Here is a 22,394-nt window from a genome sequence, read left to right as displayed (position 1 = left end):
CACGATGACAATGAATAAAGCAGATATTTAGATGATTCCATTTATCCAAACATGTATAACGATCTAACACGATGATACAAACGGGCATGATACAATTGCTGCTGAAAGAAATAAGAAGAAAGTACAGAATAAAATTTCTTAACGCTCAATTTTCGAGAAAAGCGAGTTTCAAAATTCGTCAAGTACGCTGGAACTTGGATAATTCCCACCCAAGTACGAATGAACGACCGGCAGGAAGCAATTGCACGCGTGAAAAGGAATAGAAAGTGCGAAACAAAATTTGCCCGTTTTGAACGCGCTTGGCTCAGAATTATACGCGCGCGATGAATTTCCAAATTTACTTTTCTCGGCGACAAAGCGTTCTATCGAAGAATTTTATTCCACGTTTCCGACTTATCATAAAAAATTGTATCCCGCATTTTCTTCTATAAGAAATCGCTTTATTCGTTACTCGGCCGTATCCTATTTTCTAGTTTCTCGCGTATTCGTGCTTCGAATGGCGAACGTATTTCGAGCGTGACAAATCGCTGTTCCTTCCGATTTCCCAAAACTTGAATAGCGGCTTAGCAAACAGCGGTTGTTGCATGGCTATCCATGGAACGTTATCTTACGACCGACGATAAGAATTGTCGCGACAAGACGGATGTCCTGTATAACCGACAATTAAACCGTGGCGAAGGGAGAGACGGAACAAACGCGGAGGAAGAGAAAAAAAAAAAAAGAAAAAGGTGAGACGAATAAGCTCCCGAGTCAGCGTTCGCAGAAGGAACACGAATATCCGGCAAACAAGAGACATCGCACGCCAGGGAAAAAGAGGGACGAGAGACGCGATGACGTCAGTGGCACCGGCGTCGCGTTACATCGACGTAATTACGTTAATCCACGCACGTACGTCGCGGCTAAAACGGGCATCGTCGTTAAGCCGATATCTCCATTGCACTGGGACCCAATTCTCTCTCTCTCTCTCTCTCTTGCTCGAGAATAATTTAAACGTTTTGGTTGCAGTCCCCGTTTCCAACTCTATGGGCGACGCGACGTTAGGAATTAAATAGGCTGTTCTCGACTCCAACTAGGAGAGTACTCGCGTCCCATTTTGTAATAAACTGGAAGATCGAGAAATCCGAGCTGTAAATTGTCTGGGAAGGAATATCACAAAGTATGTGGATCGTTTGAGAAAGTCCGAACCTAATATACCTAATGACAATATAATACCTAATCCGTAAACCTAGGAATTAGATAGTGGAGGAAATAAATGTATAAATATACGAGTACACGAGTGTGTGAAAGTAGGAACTCGCGAGGACTCGAAAATCTGAATACTCGGATAGGCGAGCGTGTAAATGCTTACGTACTCGAGCATTTAAGTACGTACTCGAATGTAGTAACGGTGGAACATACCTGAGCTGTAGGTGCGTTCCAAACTCTGAGAGGAACGAATATGGAACAGCTAGAAACGCACGGTACACGCGCAAACACCAAACACGAAAATGTTATTTCGATATTCTGAAAATATCGACGGACAAGTAAACTACAGTGTTTTCGATGCTCGACGTCCCGACGCTCTGAAAAGTCGCAACCGAGGTCCGATTAATTTCAAGGAGAAGTCCTCGATGATCATCGATATAAAAAAAAAAAGAAAAGAAAAGGAAAGAGACGGGAAGAAGAAATAAAATGAAAAGGAGAAATTAACTCGAGAGATACTCTGTATTTTACTGGCGTAAAATTACAGCGATGCGGTCGGTGAGCGTTTCCAGATAAATAAACGACGTAATTGATCAATTATCCGCTGACGTTTCAGAGGCGAAACGGCTGTTGTAAATTGAAGGGTTGCGATATAGGGCGAGTCACTGAAACTAATGACAAACGCTTCGACGGCCGATCGATCGCCATCCCCGGCACAGATCCTCCTTCTCCGAACGAAATCCTCCGATGAACACCTACAGCATGTTACTTAACAGCGAGCCAATCGAGCACGATGACTCTCCAATTGCAACACGTGAATTCCAGTTGGATACAAAGTGCAACACGAGCAATTTGTCGAAATCGAAAGTATCCCTGTAGCACCGATAGGATGGCAAATTCGAACTCTGTCAATCTATGGTTCTTTTACGGTTCTTCCTCGACCGTTGATAGTAACGTTTCTACCATCTATGCAAATGTATGTAATATCTATGCAAATATATTCGCCGTCTTGAGACTTTGCGATGTACAGTGACTCGCGAAAGTAGCCGAACATTTAGCGTAGAAAATTATGGTATATAAATAATTGTGCGTTGTACGAAGCTCTTTGAAATTTCATTAGCACTGCGACGAGACACGATTGCGGCGATTATACTGATAATATTTGGAACCAATCGGGAAATGTACATAGAAATTACGTTTATTACAAACATACGCTTGATTATTAGTACAGGATATAAATAATGGTCTTCGATATGTATATAATTAATATTGAAAATCGCTATATTCTGGCTTGCTGATATATCTAGCGAATGATCGATTGTCCAAATACTTTGACGTTCGTGGAGTGTATGCTTGCAATAAATATTTTCTAATTTCTGTGTCACATAAAAGATATAACTTAGAATGAACGAAGCTGGCATCCCGCTGGGGGTAGCCACCCACATGCTATATTTATTTTTATTTTTTTTTTTTTTTCACCAATAAGATATAACACTTTACCAAATGTGCATCAGGACAAATTGTAAAAAACCAAAATAAAATAAAAAAAAAAATTTCTATGTCCATGAATTTCCAGATTCTCAGGTCTCAAACTTTGCCGATATAATCGCGATCACAGTGTCTCCTAACAGCGCTGTTAATGAAACTTCGAGACGTTTCATACAATACACATAATATATTCGTAGAAAGATTTCTATAAAAATATTCAAATATTTTCTTCAATTCCTGTATTTAGTCGCATAGACGTAAAGCAGCCGTAAAGACAGCAGCAACGTTAGCAACCCGAAGAAAAATCATTTACGTTTAGGACGAGCTTACCGACTAAAGCTAAACAATACAATCAGACCTGGCAGTGGTCCGTTTCTCTACCTAACTCCTTTTTTTTTCGTAAATCATTTTTCTCCTGTGAATTCGTAAAAGCGTGAAACGAAAGGAGCACCACGATATTTTCTATTATTCCTTCTTGCCTGCTCATAGACCGTGCAACGTCGCTGGAAATAAGGATAGAACGTAAAACGAGAAAACTGCTTTTGTTTCTGGAAGATCGCCGTAGATACTTGCACGTATTAACTCGATTTCACACTAAGATCTTTGACACTATCGAATAGTGCTTTTGTTAGGATCTTTTTAAACATCCCAAGGTCTAGAATATTGCTTATATTCTTATTTCTAAATTGCGAATTTTTATTCAAATTCGCATCTCTATGAGGTCAACTAAAAGGAATAGAACGTAGGCAGAGGCTTCTTTCATCCGGTAAATGTTATAGCAAGCATCGTGCTTCGATGTATCTGGTGCAGGGTGAGTCAGTAAAAACTACCGTTTGAAATAACTCGTTGTATATTGACTTTATGAAGCGAAATTTATCGCGTTTAAGCAGTCTGCTGTGATACAAATACACTTAAATTTTCCAATAGTTTATATTTTTCGAGATATCAAACTGACCGAAAGATTTAATGACCACCGTATGCTCTTAATAACGTCAGTCATTTTATTTAGCAGATATTTTAATACTTTAATTTGCTGAATTTAACGTGTGAAAAATAAAACAACGTAAAACATAGGAATACCGTCTCGCATATTTGCTTCTCCTTCGTACATTAAATTTGACAGTTTAAAATTACAATAGCTGCTAAACCGATTGTTTTTCATTGGAACGTCCAGTTGGATCGACTAATGTTATAAAAAATATCGACGTCTTCGTAATATCTCAAAGAATACAAGATATTAAAAGATCAAAATGTACTCATCTGACCAGGCTGCTTAAATATAATGAGTTTCACTGGAAACATTTTTCGATAATAAAGTCCATAGATATCGAGCTACTTGGGGTGGTAATTTTTACTGACTCGCCTGTATATATTTGTATATATTTACGTTCTATGTATTTTTCAACCTTCAAATTTCTTGCGAATGCATAAAAATGTACAGTCTCGTTGTCTCATATCCTGACCTATCCTATTTTATTAGAACGTAACCAAATACCATACTGAAACACCCAACGTTCTTCGGCAAGTCGATAGTTATTACAATAATTAATCGCTTTCATCGACCACCCTTGACGAGGATACAACGATATATTGCCCCAAGACGTAATTCAATCAAATTTCTTTTACTCTGAATCCATTGAGCAAAACGAGCTAAGCTACGAGGCGCGCTTCAAAGAAGACCGACGACGAAGTAACGGGCAAATGTTACGTCGCCTCGAGAACACGAGTGCTCCGAAACGAGCTTTTAGGTCCCTGGATAATTCGTTCGAATGCGCGATTCCTGAGAATCTCGATTATTAGTCGGCCCTCCGGCGACTTTTCTGGGCTGCTAGTTCCAGGAAGTGTCGCCGGTAGCGATGGGAGCGGAAGGCCGAGCAACAGGGGGGAAGTACAATGCATGCAATTAGTCGTGGCAAGATAATATCGCGAAAGTTGAGAGTTCCTAGACCTTCTTACCACCTACCTACACTTTTAACCCGGCAATACACCGCTGAACTACGCTACACTGTGCCGTGCTACATTTTAAATAAATTATTTGCACATACATACATTAGCAGGCAAAGGTTTATGAAGCAAGAGATGCAGAGAGACACTAGAATTTTGCAAAATGGATTTATATTTAATGAGAGCAATGAACGAACGTAGTACGAAGGTTACTAAAATTCATAGACGAAACCTACCAAAGCTGTGCTATTAAATTAGCTATAGCTTAGCCTAGCTATCCCGTGGATCTTTAAGGAGGTTTTACAGTCAACGAAGACCAGAAAGAGATGGACGAAGCGAATAAAACCGATGGACAGACGGATTCGGAAGAGACGAATACATAAAATTCGTTTGTTTCAAGAACATGAGCTGAATACACAAATAAAACGCTGTACACGGTACGTGGAAGTTGATGGAGAACAAGAGACGTAGAAAGAAGGAAAGGGTAAAACGGAAATACAGAGAATCCCGTTCCCACGACGAGTGCTCATCAAGCTGAAAACCGCCGTGTATATGCTCGACCGAACAGTAACAAATCGCACACAGACTGGCCTCTATACTAAACAGTCATCCAGTCTAACGAATTAATACTTTCTTTTCGAGAATCAATTAATACTCTTCGCTGAAAACTACTTCAAGTATTGTTCGTTGATACATAGAGATAAAAATGAGCTATTACATGCTAATGATTCAATTACAACGGTCGAACAAAGTGTACATTCTAAAACTAATTGCTCGATGATCCGTTACCAATTAGAAGATAAGAAAACGAATTGGATAGAACAAAATGCAAGACAAATTAAACGATCCACTAATAGGGTAAATTAATACTAACAGGTGATTTTTTAAGACTGCGATATTAGGTATTGTACTTATAATCAGTGGTGGGCTAGCCATCGAAGAGTTTGAGAAAATTTCCTGGACGGGCCGGTAGAAGACGCTCAACGACTAGAATTTAATTAAGTAGAAATGAAAGGCCAATGATATCGGTAATCTCTTGGTAAAAATTTACAAGCGTTACTTACATCTAGTGTTATACTTAATCCAATATCGCAATCTTACAAAATTACCGTAGAGATGAACCATAAAGATCTGATATACAACAATAAGGAGAATACAAATATCTCAACAGCGCAAACCACGGCTTAGGAAAATATCCTGTAGACGTGTAAAAGCATAGAGGCTTGAAAGGATTTGTCACGTACCTGATCCTTAGCGAATTGAAACCACGTGCTGATGATAGCTGGCAGACGGGAGTGATGGTAATGCTTGGTAGTTTTCACGCTGATGAACACGTCGTCGAGATTCGTGGTGAACGGTGCCATGGTCGCAGTCGCGATCGCAGGTGTCACCGAAGATTCCTCGTTTATCAACATCCTCCTCGAAGCTGGCACTTCCACCAGTACGCTCCTACTGTTCACTTCCGCCGTCATCTCGTCGACCCACTACGCAACAATTTCATACACACACATAAGTATAAAACCAACCGCGATACGCTCATAATGAATCGGTAATATTTTGTAAACATTGCACGCATAGAACAATAATCTGATCGAGAATTCTTGGAAAAGAAGCGAGCACGTGCACGCGAGCTCACGGAATGTTTACTTTCACGACGTTCGCGACGAAACAAGTTCGAACTCGATTTACCGTTCGATTAACATAACTGGCTACCGAGAATAGCGCTTCGAGAATAGACCAATTAACACGTCATTTGAAAGTAACATCTCTCTCTATTACTAAAGTCGATTAACCCCTTACCTTATGATCTTTTCTATTGATATAGCAGTTGCATAAAATATTTGCACATAACCTTATTATCCAAAGAAACGCTTTTCTTTACCAGGTTCAACGTTTCATTTTTATAGTATATCAAATCTTTATTGCCTTATAAAAGTATCTACTACCGAATGATACGAAATTTGATATATTTAAAACTAATTAATTTTATACGTTGGACCGTACTTTATTTACTTCTATTTATATATTTATCTATCTGCCTTATTCTATTGTTTTTACTCTTCGTTCTCTTTTCCTTACTCTATTTTCCGTTGATGCTACTCACCTATTAATTATGCACTTATTTTGTTTAATGTTGTTGTACTAGACGATTCTCACTCGTTGAATTAATAAATTACTAATGTAATTACTAATCTAACTACTAATGTGCAAATACTTTTCCTATCCACCGTAGGTATTGCTATTAACCTCAATAATTTATTGGTTTAACATTCTAAAGCAGAGTACTGAAATATTATATGCAATTTGTATTCACTAATCGACAGTGATCTGAAATAAAGGGGTTAAAATTGAACTTTGGTAGTAGACGCCATGTCTTGTTATTCAACGTTGTAAAGCGAAGGATTAAGAATAATCGCTAACATATGTAAGACAAATTAAAACGTTTACCTGACGGGGTGCAACAGCCTGATAAAGAAGAATGGTAGCATAAGCAGTGGCGAGAACAAGTGCCAACGCCTGGAGACCTCGTCTAGTCGGCAGGCTACGGGGCATTTTAGCACTTCCGGTGCCGGCGTATCCCGCGCCAATCACCGACAATCGAGCCTGTGGCCCACCGCCACCGAATTTCACCGACCGTCCCTCTTCCTCGTGATTTTCACGTTTTTCTCGAACTCCAACGATCAACGGCAACCACCTTGCATCGTTCCCCTCCTTCTGCCGCGTGAAAAATATGCCAGTCATAACATACAAAAGTAATCACGTTCCCGCGCGTCACTCCCGTATTACTCTTTCAAAATATCGAATAAATCGTTCGCTTTCGATAATCAAATCTAGCCTACTCGTCACACGCAACGATCGAGTCTGCGCATGACAATGAATCACGTGAACTGTAACTCGATTCACTGTAATACACGATCACGAATGTCCCATCGAAAGTTCCTTCTTGTCACTTTGTAAATTAACTGAAAGGATAACCTGCAAAATTTCGGTTATTCCGTTATATTTAATTGTCGATGACACCACCAATGTCATCGTTCCGTTTCACGTTAATTTGTTGTTGATTCGGCCAATGATTTATGAAAATCGATTAAAATTTCGAAATCGATATCTCTGTTTGAAGAATTGTAAATTTCAATTGAACGATAATCTCGTGTTTCAAGCAATTCGTCTTGCGAATCTATCATGAAAAACTACGTAATACTTTTGTAAATTGATTATAATTGATTGTTTGTTTTTTTGTATTGTTGTACTATAAATAATTTCAACCTGTAGAAGAGCGGCGAGTATTTGACAGTCAAGTGGTTGTCACACGGGAACGCTTTTGTGAAGCGGAGATATACGAAGAGTCACGAGGCGAACACGCACCAAAACGTAATACTGCACGGCGCGCGACAAGCCACCGACTGAACACATGGCCAGTCGTCGTGACTACGCTGTAAACATCGCCATAGCAGCCACTTGGCCGGCGTGGTGGGAGAGCGACCTGGAGAGTGGCACAATGTCTGGAACGAATGAGAAGGGGGACGCGTTTTAAATGGAGCACCGCCTCTTCGTTGTACGTTGATCCGATTAATAACTTAATAAATTTGTATATCGATTGGAAATCAATGAACAATAAATGAAATAAGCAATTGTAAAAATTATTACCTTACTTTGCTTTCATTTTTTAATAAATAAACATTGTGTGTGAACTTTTGATGTATAATTTAACTTGTTTATACAATCTGCATTCTTGAATCCGGATCTTTTGTTTACAAAATACATTTTTCATACGGTCGTTTTATTTATCTGCATTGACTTTCGTTCATTGTTTTTTTCATATATCTTTCATATGTAGTGAAGATAAAGTATCAATTGCAAAATATTTGAAATATTATATTCGTTATATAAAGATGTTACTGTTATTTTGGATAAATTCATCCTAAAAAGTTCAGAGGATATGTGTTTACAGGAGTAAAGTTATTAATATGAGTAACGCAGGTCAGGTGTAAATAAGGTCAGGTTCATAAAAGATTGCTTATATTTTAGTATTACAATATTTAATTATTAAGATCGTCCATATTTACATTTGTACATGATTCAATGCACTTTACAGTATAAGAAAAAAATTAAGACAGACAATCGTAAGTACTTCATCATGAGCGTCCATTCGAACTATAGATACATCGCGTGATCACAAATCGATAAAAATCGTCCATTTCAACTTCAAACATACGATCATCTTTCACTTTAATAAATATCTTTCGTATCATCAAATTAGGATTTGTTACAAATTTTCCTCCATTTGTAAATCAATATTCCTAATTGCGATAAAAGATACATTTCTATCTCAATGATTCCAAGCTTCTTCTTCTTTATTTTAAATAAATACCTCTGACGCAATCGTCATAATAGCTGCCATTTTGCACTCTTTAAAACCCAACTGTATGTGCGTTCATCGCACATCATTCACGTTGCTCTTCGACGTAAAAGAACTATACTATTGTACAACTTAATCGCAGGTCCGAGACGCAATCCCAATAGCGATACCAAATCCTCTTGAGTCAACATTAAAAATGCTTCACCATCGATATTCTATAAACATCGAATAAGAAATTAAACACAGTTTGAATATAATAAATTGTATTACATTTCTTCCTTTTTTTTTAAATACTTACATGTTGCCTAAAGATATTTCCTATTTCTTTACAATTGGGAACGCTCTGTATAAATTTGATAACTTCTTCGTTCGACCACCTTCGAGGGTTAGTATTCTGTTTCGCTACTACCCTGTTTAAAGCATTGCTATGCTTCGCCCATATATGCGGCGAATCCGGTAACGGATTATATCCAGGATTGTAAACTGATTGGTACAATTCTGTACGTAATTGTTTATCAGGCATATTTGCAGCATAGGGTATAGATAGCGACGAGTCACCATATGAATTCGAAAGGGAATATAAAGGCTCTTCAGAAACCTGCCGTCTATAAAAGTATAAAAACATACAAGTTAGTTATAAATACATTTATATACGTTTGCAATAAATACGTTTATAAATGCAAGAAATATAGTCATGAGTGAACCTTTTCTTCCTCTTTCTCAAAAGTTCGTCATCATCCGTTTGTCCGTCACTGTGATGATGTTTCGATTTACTAGACCTGTAAATTATGAATTACTCATGTACATAGCAATTACAACAATATATTATATAATACAGAATATTTGTATAGCTTACTTTTCCGAATTTTCTGATTTGTCATTCTTGTCAGAGAAATCTCCATCTTCTTGTTTAATTTCTTTCTCAGTCTTCACTAATCGTTCCTCCGAAAACAACGGCTTCTCCAATTTCTCAGACTTTTCCATTTTTATTTTGTCTGTTTTTTCTAATTTTGGTCTATCCTGTACATCATCTTCAAAGTCGCAAGTCTCGTGCTTCAAATTAAGTCTATCGGCTAATTGTCTAACTTTATGAAGATTCTGAGGTGAATACGGACAACCAGATGCAGAGTTATGCGTTGCATATTTAGGCCCTTTTACATGCCCTATTCCTTTACAGCCATACGTTCCACACTCGGGCCTGTCATTTAAGTTATCTGGAGCTAGATACAGTAATACATATTTAGAATAAAAATATAAAAACACGAGAGACTATAAAAATATTTAAAAAATTTTTACTTAATGGTGGTTCCAAAGGATGACCCGTTTTCATACACCAACCCATGGGATGTATGTCAGGGGAATCGTCGTCGACCCAATAAGCATGATTTTCTGGCCATCCGTCAAATCGTATTTTTAGCCTGTGAAACAAAAATATATATATATATATATATATATATATATATATATATATATATATATATATATACAAATAATTGTACTGCGCTCCACTTAATTTTAAGATAAAAATAAATATTTGTTATTTACATACATATGATCTTTTACGTCTTCAACTGTTGCTACCCTTATAAGTTGAGGCACGCGTTTATCAACCGCTTCTAATTTCATTCCACGCTTAAATCCGCAAGGTGGTCGTTGTTTAAAAGCTCTCGCTGGCGCGACCATGGAACGGCTTTCCCTGAGATACGTATCCCATGTGAAAGATTTAGGATCTTTATAATCTAAAACAATAAATTCGCATTTTTACATGCATCGTTTTTTCCGGAAGAAGATACAAAAATATAAAAATCGAATACATATTATTTTGCTTACTGTTTGGTGGCGTTAGACTATGACCATTATGATGACACCATCCCACTGGATGAATGTACGGAGAACTTGCATCCGCCCAATAATCATACACTTCATCCCAAGAATCAAAATGAACTAATATACGGGAATCCATTAGGCCTGCTATGCTTGCTACACAAACCAAAGAAGAATGCTTCCTATCTACCGCTTCTAATTTCATTCCTACGCGGAAACCAGTAGGACATACTGACTAAAATAGTAAAGTATATTGGTGAAGTTCATGAAATTAAAAAATAAATCGTTTGATTAAAAATTGATTGGCACTTACACTTTTGTTTGAAAAAATATTTTTTGGCGTTGCAGTAGCTTTGCAAATTTTTAGATACGCGTTCCAATTAAAATTACTAGCTACGTAACCTTTCGGTGGGTCTAATCGATGTCCATTTTTTTCCGACCAGCCAACCGGGAAGACATCCATACTGTCTGCGTTTACCCAAAAATCGTAATTTTCTGCATATCCATCGAAATGCAAACGTATTCGATAACCTGGAATTATTCAAATAAATAAACTGTGTATGTTGTTATAGATTGAATATAAGAAGAAGAAAGTGAAATAACTTACCTACTACTTCAACAACCGTAAGAACACAATATCGTGACGGATGTTCAGGATCTATACCTTCTAATTTCATTCCAACTTTGAAATGATTTTTTGCATATGGGAAGGGGTCTTTGAATAATTTAACGGGTGCTGCTTTTGCTTTACAATGTTCAAGATACTTAGACCATGAAAATCCGAGTTTCCCTGTCTGCCAAGGATACTGAATACAGAGACACATTTATAAGCAGTATGTTTCAATGATTGTAAAAGGAAAGTTTGGTCACAAGTACCTTCGATTCGGTGTTATCTCCTTGACTCTCTTCATCCATTCCTGTAATAGTATCCTTTGTATCTTCGTCTGTCTCAGATTTCACCTTCTCTTGTCCTTTGTCTTCGGATTTCTCTTCTATTTCCTTAGACTGTTGCTGTTCTTGAAGTAATCTTTTACGTTTCCGTTTCGCGCGTAAATCTCTGCCAATAAAATAAAAATAAACTTATAAAAAAGTATATATTTAATTAAATATTAGAAAACTTTATATCGAACAACATACTTCAAATCTTTTTCTTTCCGCATCGGGGGCTGTTTCTTGGCTTCTATTATTTCCGTGCATGATGGACCACACGATATCGGACTTTCAAATTCTGCAGCTAGTCCGTAACATCCACAGCCTTCACAATGGTACATTGTATCCGCCGAAACAGTCCTCGGTTTTCTATCATCGGCTATAAAAATAAACTCGGTCACATTCGAAAGAAATCTTCCTTCACTCTTTGAAAGAAAATATGCATATTCGCATTGTTAATACTTACGTTTCTTTTCGTTGTTTATATTATTAACAGTTACCGAGGTAGATTTGGAAGAATTCTGTGTCGAACAAACGTTCTCTTTGTCGCCAATGCAATCTTTACCTTGTTTGTTATTTTCGTCTTCATCCACTACTTCCATAATACCAAATTCATTCATACAAAACTATGAAATATAATAAATTTATTCGCTATTTTATTAAACCATGACATCAAAAATTAATTTTCTAATGTTATATGGTCATACCTTTAACGTACTTCCTGGAAGAGTACCAACACCGTCCTTCCAATCTAAAACTTTCGCCGCATCGAAATTGGAATCGTTATGTGTTGCATTTAAATGATCTTTCAAGTCTTCATGATTACTTATATTAATCTTAGTATCATTTTTATTGTCTGTTAATGATTCAATGCCACAGCTTGTGCGTGTTTTAATAATTTCGATTTTTATGTCGTCATCGACATTAGTATTAGTAGTAAGTTTCACAGTTTTATCTTCACTAGGAACTACTTTAATCAATGTAATGTCATCATCATTTTGCACTTTCTTATCCTTATCTTGTTCTGATTCCGGACTACTTAATGCATAGCTTACATCAACTATACTCTCTTGAGTAGACTTTGGAAGATTTTGTTTTTTTATTCGCTTTTCACTCGATCCTCTTAATATATTGCTTATCGTCTTTTTTCGCTTCTCAGGCATACCTGCGTCGTCTTTTTTCGGAATAGGGGTAATAACTGCGGAATCTGGATTTTCTGTAATTTTTATACTGTCTGTAGAATTATTATTTCCTTTATTTGCGTTTAGTAAACTCATTTTTGCAATAGGATGCAAAGGAGGTGGATGTGTAGCTGAATTCGTAGTTTTTGACTCCCGTAATACTATAATATAAAAAGAAGGGAATAGTTAATTCAAATTTAACAATACAATGAAATACGCTTTCAAGTATTTACCTGTAATAGTTCCTTTACTTTCTGTATTAATTTGGCCATTGTTAATTTTTAAATTGAACATACTGGATTTAGTAGGTCCACTTTGTTGCGGTATGCTGACTGGTAATAATAAATTAGTCATGTGTTTCGGAGGTTGACTTTGAGATCCTGTAGTAGTACTTGTTGAAGTTTGAGCTAACTGTGATATAACTGGTGCTATCACTAATTTTGGTTTAGCTATCTGAGTTGTAGTTAGAGCTCCTAATAAAAGATATGAAAAAGTGAATTAAGATTATATCAATAAAAAGTATCTTTTTTATTACTCATAATTTTATTATGAAAATAAAATAGTCACCTGCTGGTATAACAACAGATTCCCGTGATTTATTTGGTTTAATGAGAGTCCCAAGATACGCAAAGGTGTGCTTGCCTGCTTGTGCATTGGTTTGATTCCCTTGAGAGGCACTTAAGGGCACTATCTGAGCAGTAGATGCATTGGACTTTCTAAGCAATATATGTTTCTGCCCTTGCGAAGTAGTTGTGGTACTGACAGTATTAATTGGCCGATGGATTACAATATGTTGTTTATTCTGAGAACTAGTAACCTGACTTGGTCCTTGTATAAATACTTTGTTTTGTCCAGTAACAATCTGTAATTAGAATAAAATAAACAGTTCATTGATGGCATTAAAATAATTTACAAATCACCAAAAAATTCATTGAATAAACTTGATGTCTTAACACAATTTAATCATATGTCATTTGAACGTTAAAAATTATCTAATTTTGTGTCACTCCTTACATATTTACAAATTTACAAATTTTAAGAAATATTTGAAATATTTTTGATATACTATGATAAGATATCTGTATGGTTATAAAAGTAATGTTTAATGTAATTTATACTTTCCTACTTGTTATCCACTGTAGCAAGTATATTGAACAGATCTATATTTATTACAAAAGTGTACACTATTCACTACTATCACCTATACATAGAATCTAATAGGATTTCACACTCTACATGTGTATATTCCATATTCACTTACATATGAAATAATGAAAGCATAGTTAACAGTAGATTCTTAAAGTACCACAAATATACTGGATCATTTTATATAATTATAGGTTACTCTGACCTATATACTATAACTATACACTTTATTGTACTATACAGTATAATATATTATTCTACTTATGTAAGATTACAAAATCATGAATATTAAAAATATATTCAAATTTTATTATAAAATTTTTTGATGTTATATTATATTTAATATGAAGAGAAAATAATATTCTGTCTTGAAAACTCAAGCTATCTCATTTAAGATAAGGATATTAACAAATTACCTGATTATTGACTGGATTGATAATAGCAGCCAATTGAGTAGCATTAGGTGAAACCAAAGTCTGATTTGTGGTTGTTGGTGGAGCCGAACGTATTTTACTTTGTTGAATGTATAATAAAGGCATAACGGGTGTTGTTGGATCATCTGACTGTGGAATCTCCGTGCTACTATTCTCATCTACATCATCTACTACTATTTCTTCATCCATTCTGTTGAAAAAACATAATGCATTATATTTTTAGAAATTGTATAAAGAAACTCACTTTGTACATTTAACGATTCAAATCATCATAAGAACATTTAAGAACATCAATCAATGTTATATTTTCAGAAAATTCTGTTTACTTGTTTATATTATATTATGACACAAATATATAAAAACATGACTGTAAGATTAAAAGATAAAAGAAACTTAAATGACCTAATCATTTAAATCTTATCTATACTTAAAAAATTTATTCTTGAAAGTTGTTATAAAAAAGAAACAATTGAATAGGCAAAATGATAACAAAACATCTTTTTATCAAAAAATGAATTAATATCTAAAGAATTTCGTACGATGAATGGAATGAAAAAAAATAGACAAGTGAAAGTATTTTGGAATTCTACAAACCTACTTGTAATTTAATATCTCCTATCACCAAGTAGAATTGTTGCTAGTTACATAATTTGCAAATAATTGCAATTTTTGAATACACAAAGTTTAATAACTAATGCAATGGTATCCCGGATAGCCATAACTGGGCGTTAAGAGAATCACTAACACGATTTGAAACACGCGCCGAACAAATATCGTTCAGTGTAGTTACGTTATTAATTTTCACGCTTTCAAATGCATCAGTTAGCCAACAATTTATTCTGTACATTCTATGGAACACCAGAAATCCTCGGGAGCTAACAATTTCAATAGTTACACTACAGATATTTTTATTGAAGCACTTTTACAAATCGTTCAACGCGCATCACGAATCACTTGAAGACACAAACGCGCACGCACGCACACTTTTCACTGGAATAGGGGGATGGATCAAACTATATAAAACTGATTATTTCTTGCAGGATTCACAGAGATTCTCAGAGTAACGCAAACAATTAACGCGACATAAACTAAGAACGAACTAAGTTGAAATTCCAGTGAATTTTAAACGATTAATTTCACATATTTTTTAAGCGTTCGAGCCTTCACTCTGCGTACGCTACAGTTATATCCTTATAGGTTCTAACTGTAGTAGCGACGGCGCAACAGGCCGCTTCCTATTGGTTAATCAGAGTTACACTGAAGAACAAGTTCACAATCTCGACCAATCGTAACATTCTCGATACACTATTAACCGCATCGAATATACAGATTTTTCCCAAGTATGAGTAATTTTGAAATCATTCAAGGATCATGCACTGTGGATCGATAACTGTATACTATGTAACAAAGTTTTTTTTATTTAATCTACTGCCTTTTCGCGGGTAGACTTTTCTCGCCTGCATCCTTTCACGAATCTCCCGCGTAAATATCAACCCAAAAAAAAGCAAAACCAATTCGCGTTTCGCTGATCAATGCGAGCTAAACCAAGCTAAATTTTTTTAAAACGACGAGTCACATACTTGTCATTATTTAACAGATTATCGCATTGGATTTTGAAAATTAAAATTCACCAAGGTATCGGTAATTTAATCAGAATATTTGATACGAAATGTATCCGCTCAGACATGCTTTAAGTGTAGTTGTACATGTTAAATTTTATTATTTTATTTTCATAGTTGTTGATTTTGACCAATGGCAGAGAGTTATCGCGTGACGTCATATTATTATCGTGGTTGGATTGGTTAAACGTAACAGTACGTGTAATCGGTAAAAAGGATTCTGCCTTTGAAACAGTAATTTCCGACGAGCTCTTGATAAAATTATTAAATTTGACGATCAATATTTTCTACTGTACCATACGCGAAAATATCATTTATATTAGTTCATAGAAAATGATAATTGATATATTCATTTCGCACACTAAGCAAATACTCAAGTTTCGATTTCGATATACTTCTGCATTAACCTCTAAAATATAAAAGCTAACATTTTTAATGCTCGATATATATTATTGCTCTGTATAATGAATTTACAACTATCAGATTATGATTACAGTATTGGAATTTCATAAATTTACGTCTGAAAGAGATAAAAATTTGTAATAAAATATTGTTAGCATCAAATTTATTAAAGTTTTTAATAATGTATAAACTTGATATAAATTACTAATAACGATAATAATACGACATAAATATGATCTATAAATATCTTTTAAATTTGTAAAAAACAGTATAAAGTAGATAATCCTGTATGAAAACAGATTTTTTTTTTTTAATTATACAACGTTAAGATTACGAATACCTTTGTTATTTTATGAGCAATAACAGTAAAATATGTATATTTTAATAAAGTACGAGATATTTAATCTACGAGACATCGAGGTTATTAAAAAAGTTTTCAAAGATACAATGAAAACAAAACTAATTCATTATTTTTACTTTATCGGTATAAATTGATCTTATGAATATGTAGATATAATCACTATCAAAGCACCAAGTCATAATTTTTTAAGTATATTTCTATATGAGTGGAGGTAAGTTGAAAAAGAATATAAGTAAAGATTATTATGATAATCGTGGTAATATGTATTAAAAAGTTTGTACACGTTACATTCATTCATAAATACTTTACAACTTTTTTCAAGTATACCAATGCAAGAAGTTACGGGAAGCTTTATAGGTATACTTACTAGGATAAGTGAATGTTGGTCTAACGAATTATGAGCGGTAATTTTAAGGATATAATCTATCGAACGTAGATCGTGAGAAAAAAATTACTTGACTAACAAACAACTGAATATTTAATGTTATCACTGTCACATTTTACACGCGAACAGCACATTGTAAACATAAGAAATTATATGATAATAAACTCACGTTTTAAAGTTGTCAGTCGCCATCATATGCGAAGAGACGATATCATTCTAACTGCGCGTGCGCATCGACCCATGTTGCTTCTGCTGTAAAGGCTCATTCACATTTGTTCACATAAAATAGAATAAGATAAAAATGTTTAACTGTTTCAGAAATATGTATTTAATAGCATGTAATAAAAATTTTTGAGGCTATCGCTTTTCAAATGTCAAAGTAAATTTATTTTACAAATACAATATTTTTTCTACGATCAAAATACAACTCGCGTACAATTAATCCGCGAATATATAAAGCAACGAATGATCGTAATTATTCTTTCATTTATTTTCATACATAAGTTATATTAAAAGTTAAAACATTGTTTTCATTTTCAATTTTGCAAAATAATATTTCAAGTTCTTCGCATCAACCAAATCAAAGTAAAAGTAATTTATATTTTTGGCCCCGTAAAACAAGAATTAAACGTTACGCTCTTCGGTATCGATCGAAATAAAAAATAGAAGTAGGTAGTATATAACAAATTTAATGGAATTGTCGACTACATTGGGACGCTTATTTCCTGCTGCGCGTCCATAACGACAGAGTCTCCTTATTTTTAACGCAGCAACTATAAAATTTCCATACGATATGCATACATTCATCGTACATTTAATTCGCTACAGTAAATTCATTATCACATATTCGAAGAACCGTATGGAAGTATAATCATTGAAAAGCGCTCGGCTTAGCGGAGCTAAAGAATCGCTTGATTATAAATATGCGCGAATCTATATGTATATATAAGTATAAATTCATTTACGCATATAAATATACATACATATTTACATATTTGAGAAACATATGTCAAAGAGTACGTAAACGCTTGCGCTCGATGTTGCACACCAATGGTGTTCAAGCTGAGTTTCGCAGCTTCGAGAGTCTTTTCTCACTTAAGTTTCGTTACCATGGTATAGAAACACTAGCTAATACCGTGCTATAGACTCGCGCCCAATACAAACACTTCCCGCGTATTGTTTTCTGTTTGAAGAGAGAGCTAGAAATCTCATCGGAGATCTCTCTCTCTAAACCCTCTTTGTCTTATAGGGATGATGGCAGGAGGGGAAATGAAAGCCGTGTAAGGGGCACGATAGTATACAGAGATCTGGCAACTCCCGTAGCGGGAACAAAGCTCTTAGTGAATTTACTAAACGTCAATTTGTCCACTAAGGAGTAAGGCGTTTCAAGTCAGATATGTGACTTGTATGCCTTACTATGTTCTGTATTTTACTTTAGTGTATAAACTTTATTGGTACATTCAATAGGTAAAAATAAGACTAAAATGCCATATAACAAAAAATCTATAAATGCTTTATCAAAAAATTATAACAAAAATATGTACGTTAATAATCTTCCTCTAATGTGTTGATATATGTATAACGTTGATATATGTTTACTGTTCTTAAGCATGATTCTACTAGATTCTACTGTACGAGGATAAACGTACACTATGAAGAAGACAAAATCGTTATGAAATTCAGTTTATAGTAAATTCAATAACATATCGATATTAACTTTGCATTAATAAAGGCGAATGATACTTCGAAATGTATGCATAGGTATGTATCGTTTTACGTTTCATATTTTTGTTATAACTTTTTAATAAAACATTTATGAACTTTTTGTTACATGATATTTTAGTCTTATTTCTAGCTATAGAATATATTGGCAAAGATTGTATACTAAACTGTGGGACACCCAGTGTATTGCTTTCATTAACTTCTAGATCGTAGCGCTCCATGGCTAGCGACCGATTTGTAAACCACGCCTTATGACATTACGAACCTTACCCTCGCCACGAGAGTTGCCCTATACTGCGAATACGACCGTGGTAAGGGGCTCCACCCGTGGCGACGGCACTGTCATACGCTTCGAAAAGGCCGATTAACACGCATACGTGTTTTGAAGGAAAAGGTAAAAAACGGATAGAAAAAGCATTTTGTGCGATCGAGAAAAAATTCGGAAAGATAATAAGGAGCAGGATGATGCTCGTAATTGATCGAATTTTATTCCGTGAAACTTGTCCGTTGACGTGTAATTTGTTATAGAATAGTTGGAAACGTACAATGGCGTAGAGACAGTTCGTGTTTTGTTCTATCAGCTGATGGACTTGATGGATTGTTGTACTTACCAAAACAGAAGACATAAGCAGTAAATCCAGTCTCTTGTCGCAAAATATGTTACGATGCGTGATACTGTGTGCATTATAATAAGCTAACCCGAGACAACGAAAGATTTTTTTTCCGACTTAGCATCGACTCCATTATTCACTGTCATTGAGCATAGTGTTTTCATCTGGTAAGGGAACGTTTTGATGAGAACACTGCGAAAATTTTACGTGCATTTCTCTCAAATTTGTATTATCAATATTTATTTTATACGAATACATAATTTATTATTTAATTTATCTTATTATTATTGAATACGACTTTCCGCTTTGTAAGATTTAAATATATACTTTATTCGGTTTTGTATGTATATATGTGCAACGCACTTTGACGTAATTCAATCATGTTATATTTTGACACGTAAAAGTAGACACACACATTCGCTATGGTATTCGTAATAAAATAATATATTTGGTATTGGAATTTCATTCTCATCAGATGAATATATATTTTGGTAGATTATTATTTATCACATTGCCCATATTTATATGATCTTTAATAATTGTAAATAATATACTATACTTTGACCTGGTAAGTTATTTTTAAAGTCAAACAACAATACAGTGTTGCGATTACTATATCCATATAAATCCACTTTGCCTTTAAAATTACTCCAATAAAAGTTGTCAATATAGTAACGAAATAATAACTATTATATAAGCAGCAACAATAATATGATTATATTTAAAGTACATTCTTTTAATACGTTTATATAAGTGCAAAAATATTTAAAAATACACCAAATATTTAATTAACATATTGAATCTTTGTTGCAGAGATCTTTTGTAAATTTCTAACAATGGGGGCAGCTGTAAGCAGTGGACAAAATAACGATGAATTAGTTGATAACTTAATGAAATCTGGATATATAAGAACAAGAAAAGTGGAACAAGTATTTAGAGCTATTGATAGAGCAGACTATGTTTTACCATCTCACAGAGAAAGAGCTTACAATGATCTTGCCTGGAAACATGGTAACATTCATTTATCTGCACCATGTATATATAGCGAGGTGATGGAAAGTCTTTCATTGGAACCAGGATTGAGCTTTTTAAATCTTGGATCAGGAACTGGTTATCTCAGTACAATGGCAGGACTCATATTGAGTAAGAACACTGCTGCTTTACTAGATCAATATAGAATATTCGTGATATCTTTGTGCCTTTCTTAGACCAACATGGAACAAATCATGGCATTGAGTTGCATGAAGATTGTTTAAATTATGCGTACGAGCGATTAGAAGAATTTAAGCAGAAGTCATTAGCACTGGATGAATTTGATTTTTGTGAACCAGTTTTTATACAAGGTGATGCATAAAGAATTTACTTATATATGACTCCTGTGAGAACAGAAAAGAGTCATGTAACTATACATTTAACAGGGAATTGTCTGAATGTTGCACCTGGTAGGCAGTATGACAGAGTATATTGTGGTGCAGCATGCCCCGAAAATTACGAAGGATTTATTAAACAATTTGTATGTGTCGGAGGTATCCTCGTAATGCCATTTAAAGATCATTTGCTACGTGTACTCAGAATAGATGAAGATACTTGGTTACACTTTAAAATGCTTCCCGTATCGTTCGCAACGTTAGTCGTACCTACTACTTCAGAGCAAACGTTATTCCACTTACGTATGTATATTTATGATTATTTTAAAACAAGATAAAAAATGTAGTATTTGTAAATCATTTTATATTATTATTTGTGTGTATTACAGCTGATTGTATTCCATTATCTTTACAAGAACTATGCAGAGGTAAGATTAGGTACTGTTTGCGGACAAATGTATGGAAGGAACACGAAGATCTGGAAACGAAAAAAGTAATTCTATTAGAACGTCGAAGATTTAGTCCTCCACAGCAAACCTTAACAAGATTTGTAATTCCTGTGATGGGAGAATCTGATGAATCGGTGTCGGACGAATCAGCGTCAGATGAAGATGATGAATTTGCGAGAAGGGTATGCGTGTTGTTCAGTGTAGACACTGATCATAGAAATCTGTACACAACTTCTCAAGTACGGGCTGTCGTACTGTGTAACATGAATGAAAGCCAGAATTGGCAAGTAGTAAATAGTAACGGTAACGTTGACTGGAACAATCAGAATCCTGAAAATTCTTCAGATAGTAATAAATCCGTTTCGCGGACAGAAGAATCAAGCAATGTACAGACTACTTCCAATTCAACAGAAGCAGAACCTGAGAATAAAGCAGAGGTACAGAATTTCACTAATGTCAGTGAAACCTATTTGAATTTACTCAAACATACTGAAACGTTGTTGAATATAAGTGAAAGTGATAGCGAAACAGAACAGGACGAGACTCTTGTTCAGCGTAAAAAAATGGCTAAACGGGAGAAAACGGACAGCGGTATCGTAGAAGACGTAAACTTAAGCAACGAAGATAATAGCCCTAGATCGAATACCAGTCAGTCAGACTCAGAGCATGTCGATCCTCCGGACATGGCGGAACCGATGGACATCGATCCTTCCAATAGCCCCCGTGACCAAGAAATAATAGTTGCCCGTTACGTGAACAGTAATGCCTTTTCTACGTATATGAAAGAGAAAATACATGAGTTACCATTGCCTTTCTCATCAAAGTTGTACCTAAATTATAATCGTAAGCTGTAATATAAGTACATCACATACACGAATCATATTAATCTAATTTAAATAAATAAATATATGTATATATATACACACATACAGATAACTTGATTTCACGCAATAGTTTACATAGAATAATCACTAATGTTACTTTCTACA

General features: G+C 34.9%; 3 protein-coding genes across 9 annotated transcripts in view; 1 reads left to right on the top strand and 2 right to left on the bottom strand.

Annotated features, from left to right (window-relative positions):
* The window catches only part of LOC132907199 (fringe glycosyltransferase), a 122,759-nt gene extending 114,521 nt beyond the window's left edge, over positions 1-8,238 (bottom strand). Inside the window, exons 1-2 of the mRNA XM_060960055.1 lie at positions 7,063-8,238; positions 5,859-6,098 (exon numbers count right to left, since the gene is read on the bottom strand). Coding sequence (XP_060816038.1) covers positions 5,859-6,098; positions 7,063-7,356 — 534 coding nt within the window. The 5' untranslated portion in view covers positions 7,357-8,238. The remainder of the gene's footprint in view (positions 1-5,858; positions 6,099-7,062) is intronic.
* A 394-nt stretch (positions 8,239-8,632) lies between these two features.
* On the bottom strand, positions 8,633-17,546 carry LOC132907181 (lethal(3)malignant brain tumor-like protein 3). 4 transcript variants are annotated; one of them, XM_060960020.1, is made up of 17 exons: positions 17,426-17,546; positions 14,472-14,679; positions 13,477-13,771; positions 13,143-13,382; positions 12,436-13,070; positions 12,195-12,354; positions 11,936-12,107; positions 11,675-11,855; positions 11,406-11,592; positions 11,112-11,329; positions 10,805-11,033; positions 10,524-10,713; positions 10,271-10,392; positions 9,831-10,194; positions 9,679-9,753; positions 9,273-9,579; positions 8,633-9,189 (listed from the first exon to the last, which is right to left on the bottom strand). In XM_060960020.1, exons 1-17 carry the CDS (start codon positions 17,449-17,451, stop codon positions 9,064-9,066), a joined length of 3,735 nt encoding a protein of 1,244 aa, XP_060816003.1. In that variant the 5' UTR covers positions 17,452-17,546; the 3' UTR covers positions 8,633-9,063. The 4 variants fall into 4 exon arrangements, with proteins under 4 accessions (XP_060816003.1, XP_060816002.1, XP_060816005.1 ...); XM_060960019.1 differs by having other exon boundaries at positions 11,406-11,604; positions 17,426-17,543; XM_060960022.1 differs by lacking the exon at positions 17,426-17,546 and adding an exon at positions 17,239-17,374 and having other exon boundaries at positions 11,406-11,604.
* A 1,603-nt stretch (positions 17,547-19,149) lies between these two features.
* Positions 19,150-22,392, top strand: LOC132907193 (protein-L-isoaspartate O-methyltransferase domain-containing protein 1-like). 4 transcript variants are annotated; one of them, XM_060960041.1, is made up of 5 exons: positions 19,150-19,756; positions 20,403-20,732; positions 20,798-20,932; positions 21,008-21,259; positions 21,346-22,392. In XM_060960041.1, exons 2-5 carry the CDS (start codon positions 20,426-20,428, stop codon positions 22,257-22,259), a joined length of 1,608 nt encoding a protein of 535 aa, XP_060816024.1. In that variant the 5' UTR covers positions 19,150-19,756; positions 20,403-20,425; the 3' UTR covers positions 22,260-22,392. The 4 variants fall into 4 exon arrangements, with proteins under 4 accessions (XP_060816024.1, XP_060816025.1, XP_060816026.1 ...); XM_060960042.1 differs by having other exon boundaries at positions 19,223-19,372; XM_060960043.1 differs by lacking the exon at positions 19,150-19,756 and adding an exon at positions 19,775-20,157.
* Positions 22,393-22,394: the final 2 nt, after the last annotated feature.

Source organism: Bombus pascuorum, chromosome 5 (genome assembly GCF_905332965.1).
Source record: "Bombus pascuorum chromosome 5, iyBomPasc1.1, whole genome shotgun sequence".
NCBI lineage: Eukaryota > Metazoa > Arthropoda > Insecta > Hymenoptera > Apidae > Bombus > Bombus pascuorum.
This window is presented reverse-complemented; position numbering and strand designations above follow the sequence as displayed.

Excerpts from the sequence above, each read along its gene's own strand:
- LOC132907181 (XM_060960019.1), bottom strand. The coding sequence starts at position 17,451 with ATGATGGCGACTGACAACTTTAAAAC. Across the intron at positions 13,772-14,471 it reads TCAATCCAGTCAATAATCAG|ATTGTTACTGGACAAAACAA; the intron begins GTAATTTGTTAA and ends TTCTAATTACAG. Across the intron at positions 12,355-12,435 it reads TTCCAGGAAGTACGTTAAAG|TTTTGTATGAATGAATTTGG; the intron begins GTATGACCATAT and ends TATATTTCATAG.
- LOC132907193 (XM_060960041.1), top strand. The coding sequence starts at position 20,426 with ATGGGGGCAGCTGTAAGCAGTGGACAAAATAACGATGAATTAGTTGAT. Across the intron at positions 20,933-21,007 it reads TGAACCAGTTTTTATACAAG|GGAATTGTCTGAATGTTGCA; the intron begins GTGATGCATAAA and ends TACATTTAACAG. Across the intron at positions 21,260-21,345 it reads GCAAACGTTATTCCACTTAC|CTGATTGTATTCCATTATCT; the intron begins GTATGTATATTT and ends TGTGTATTACAG.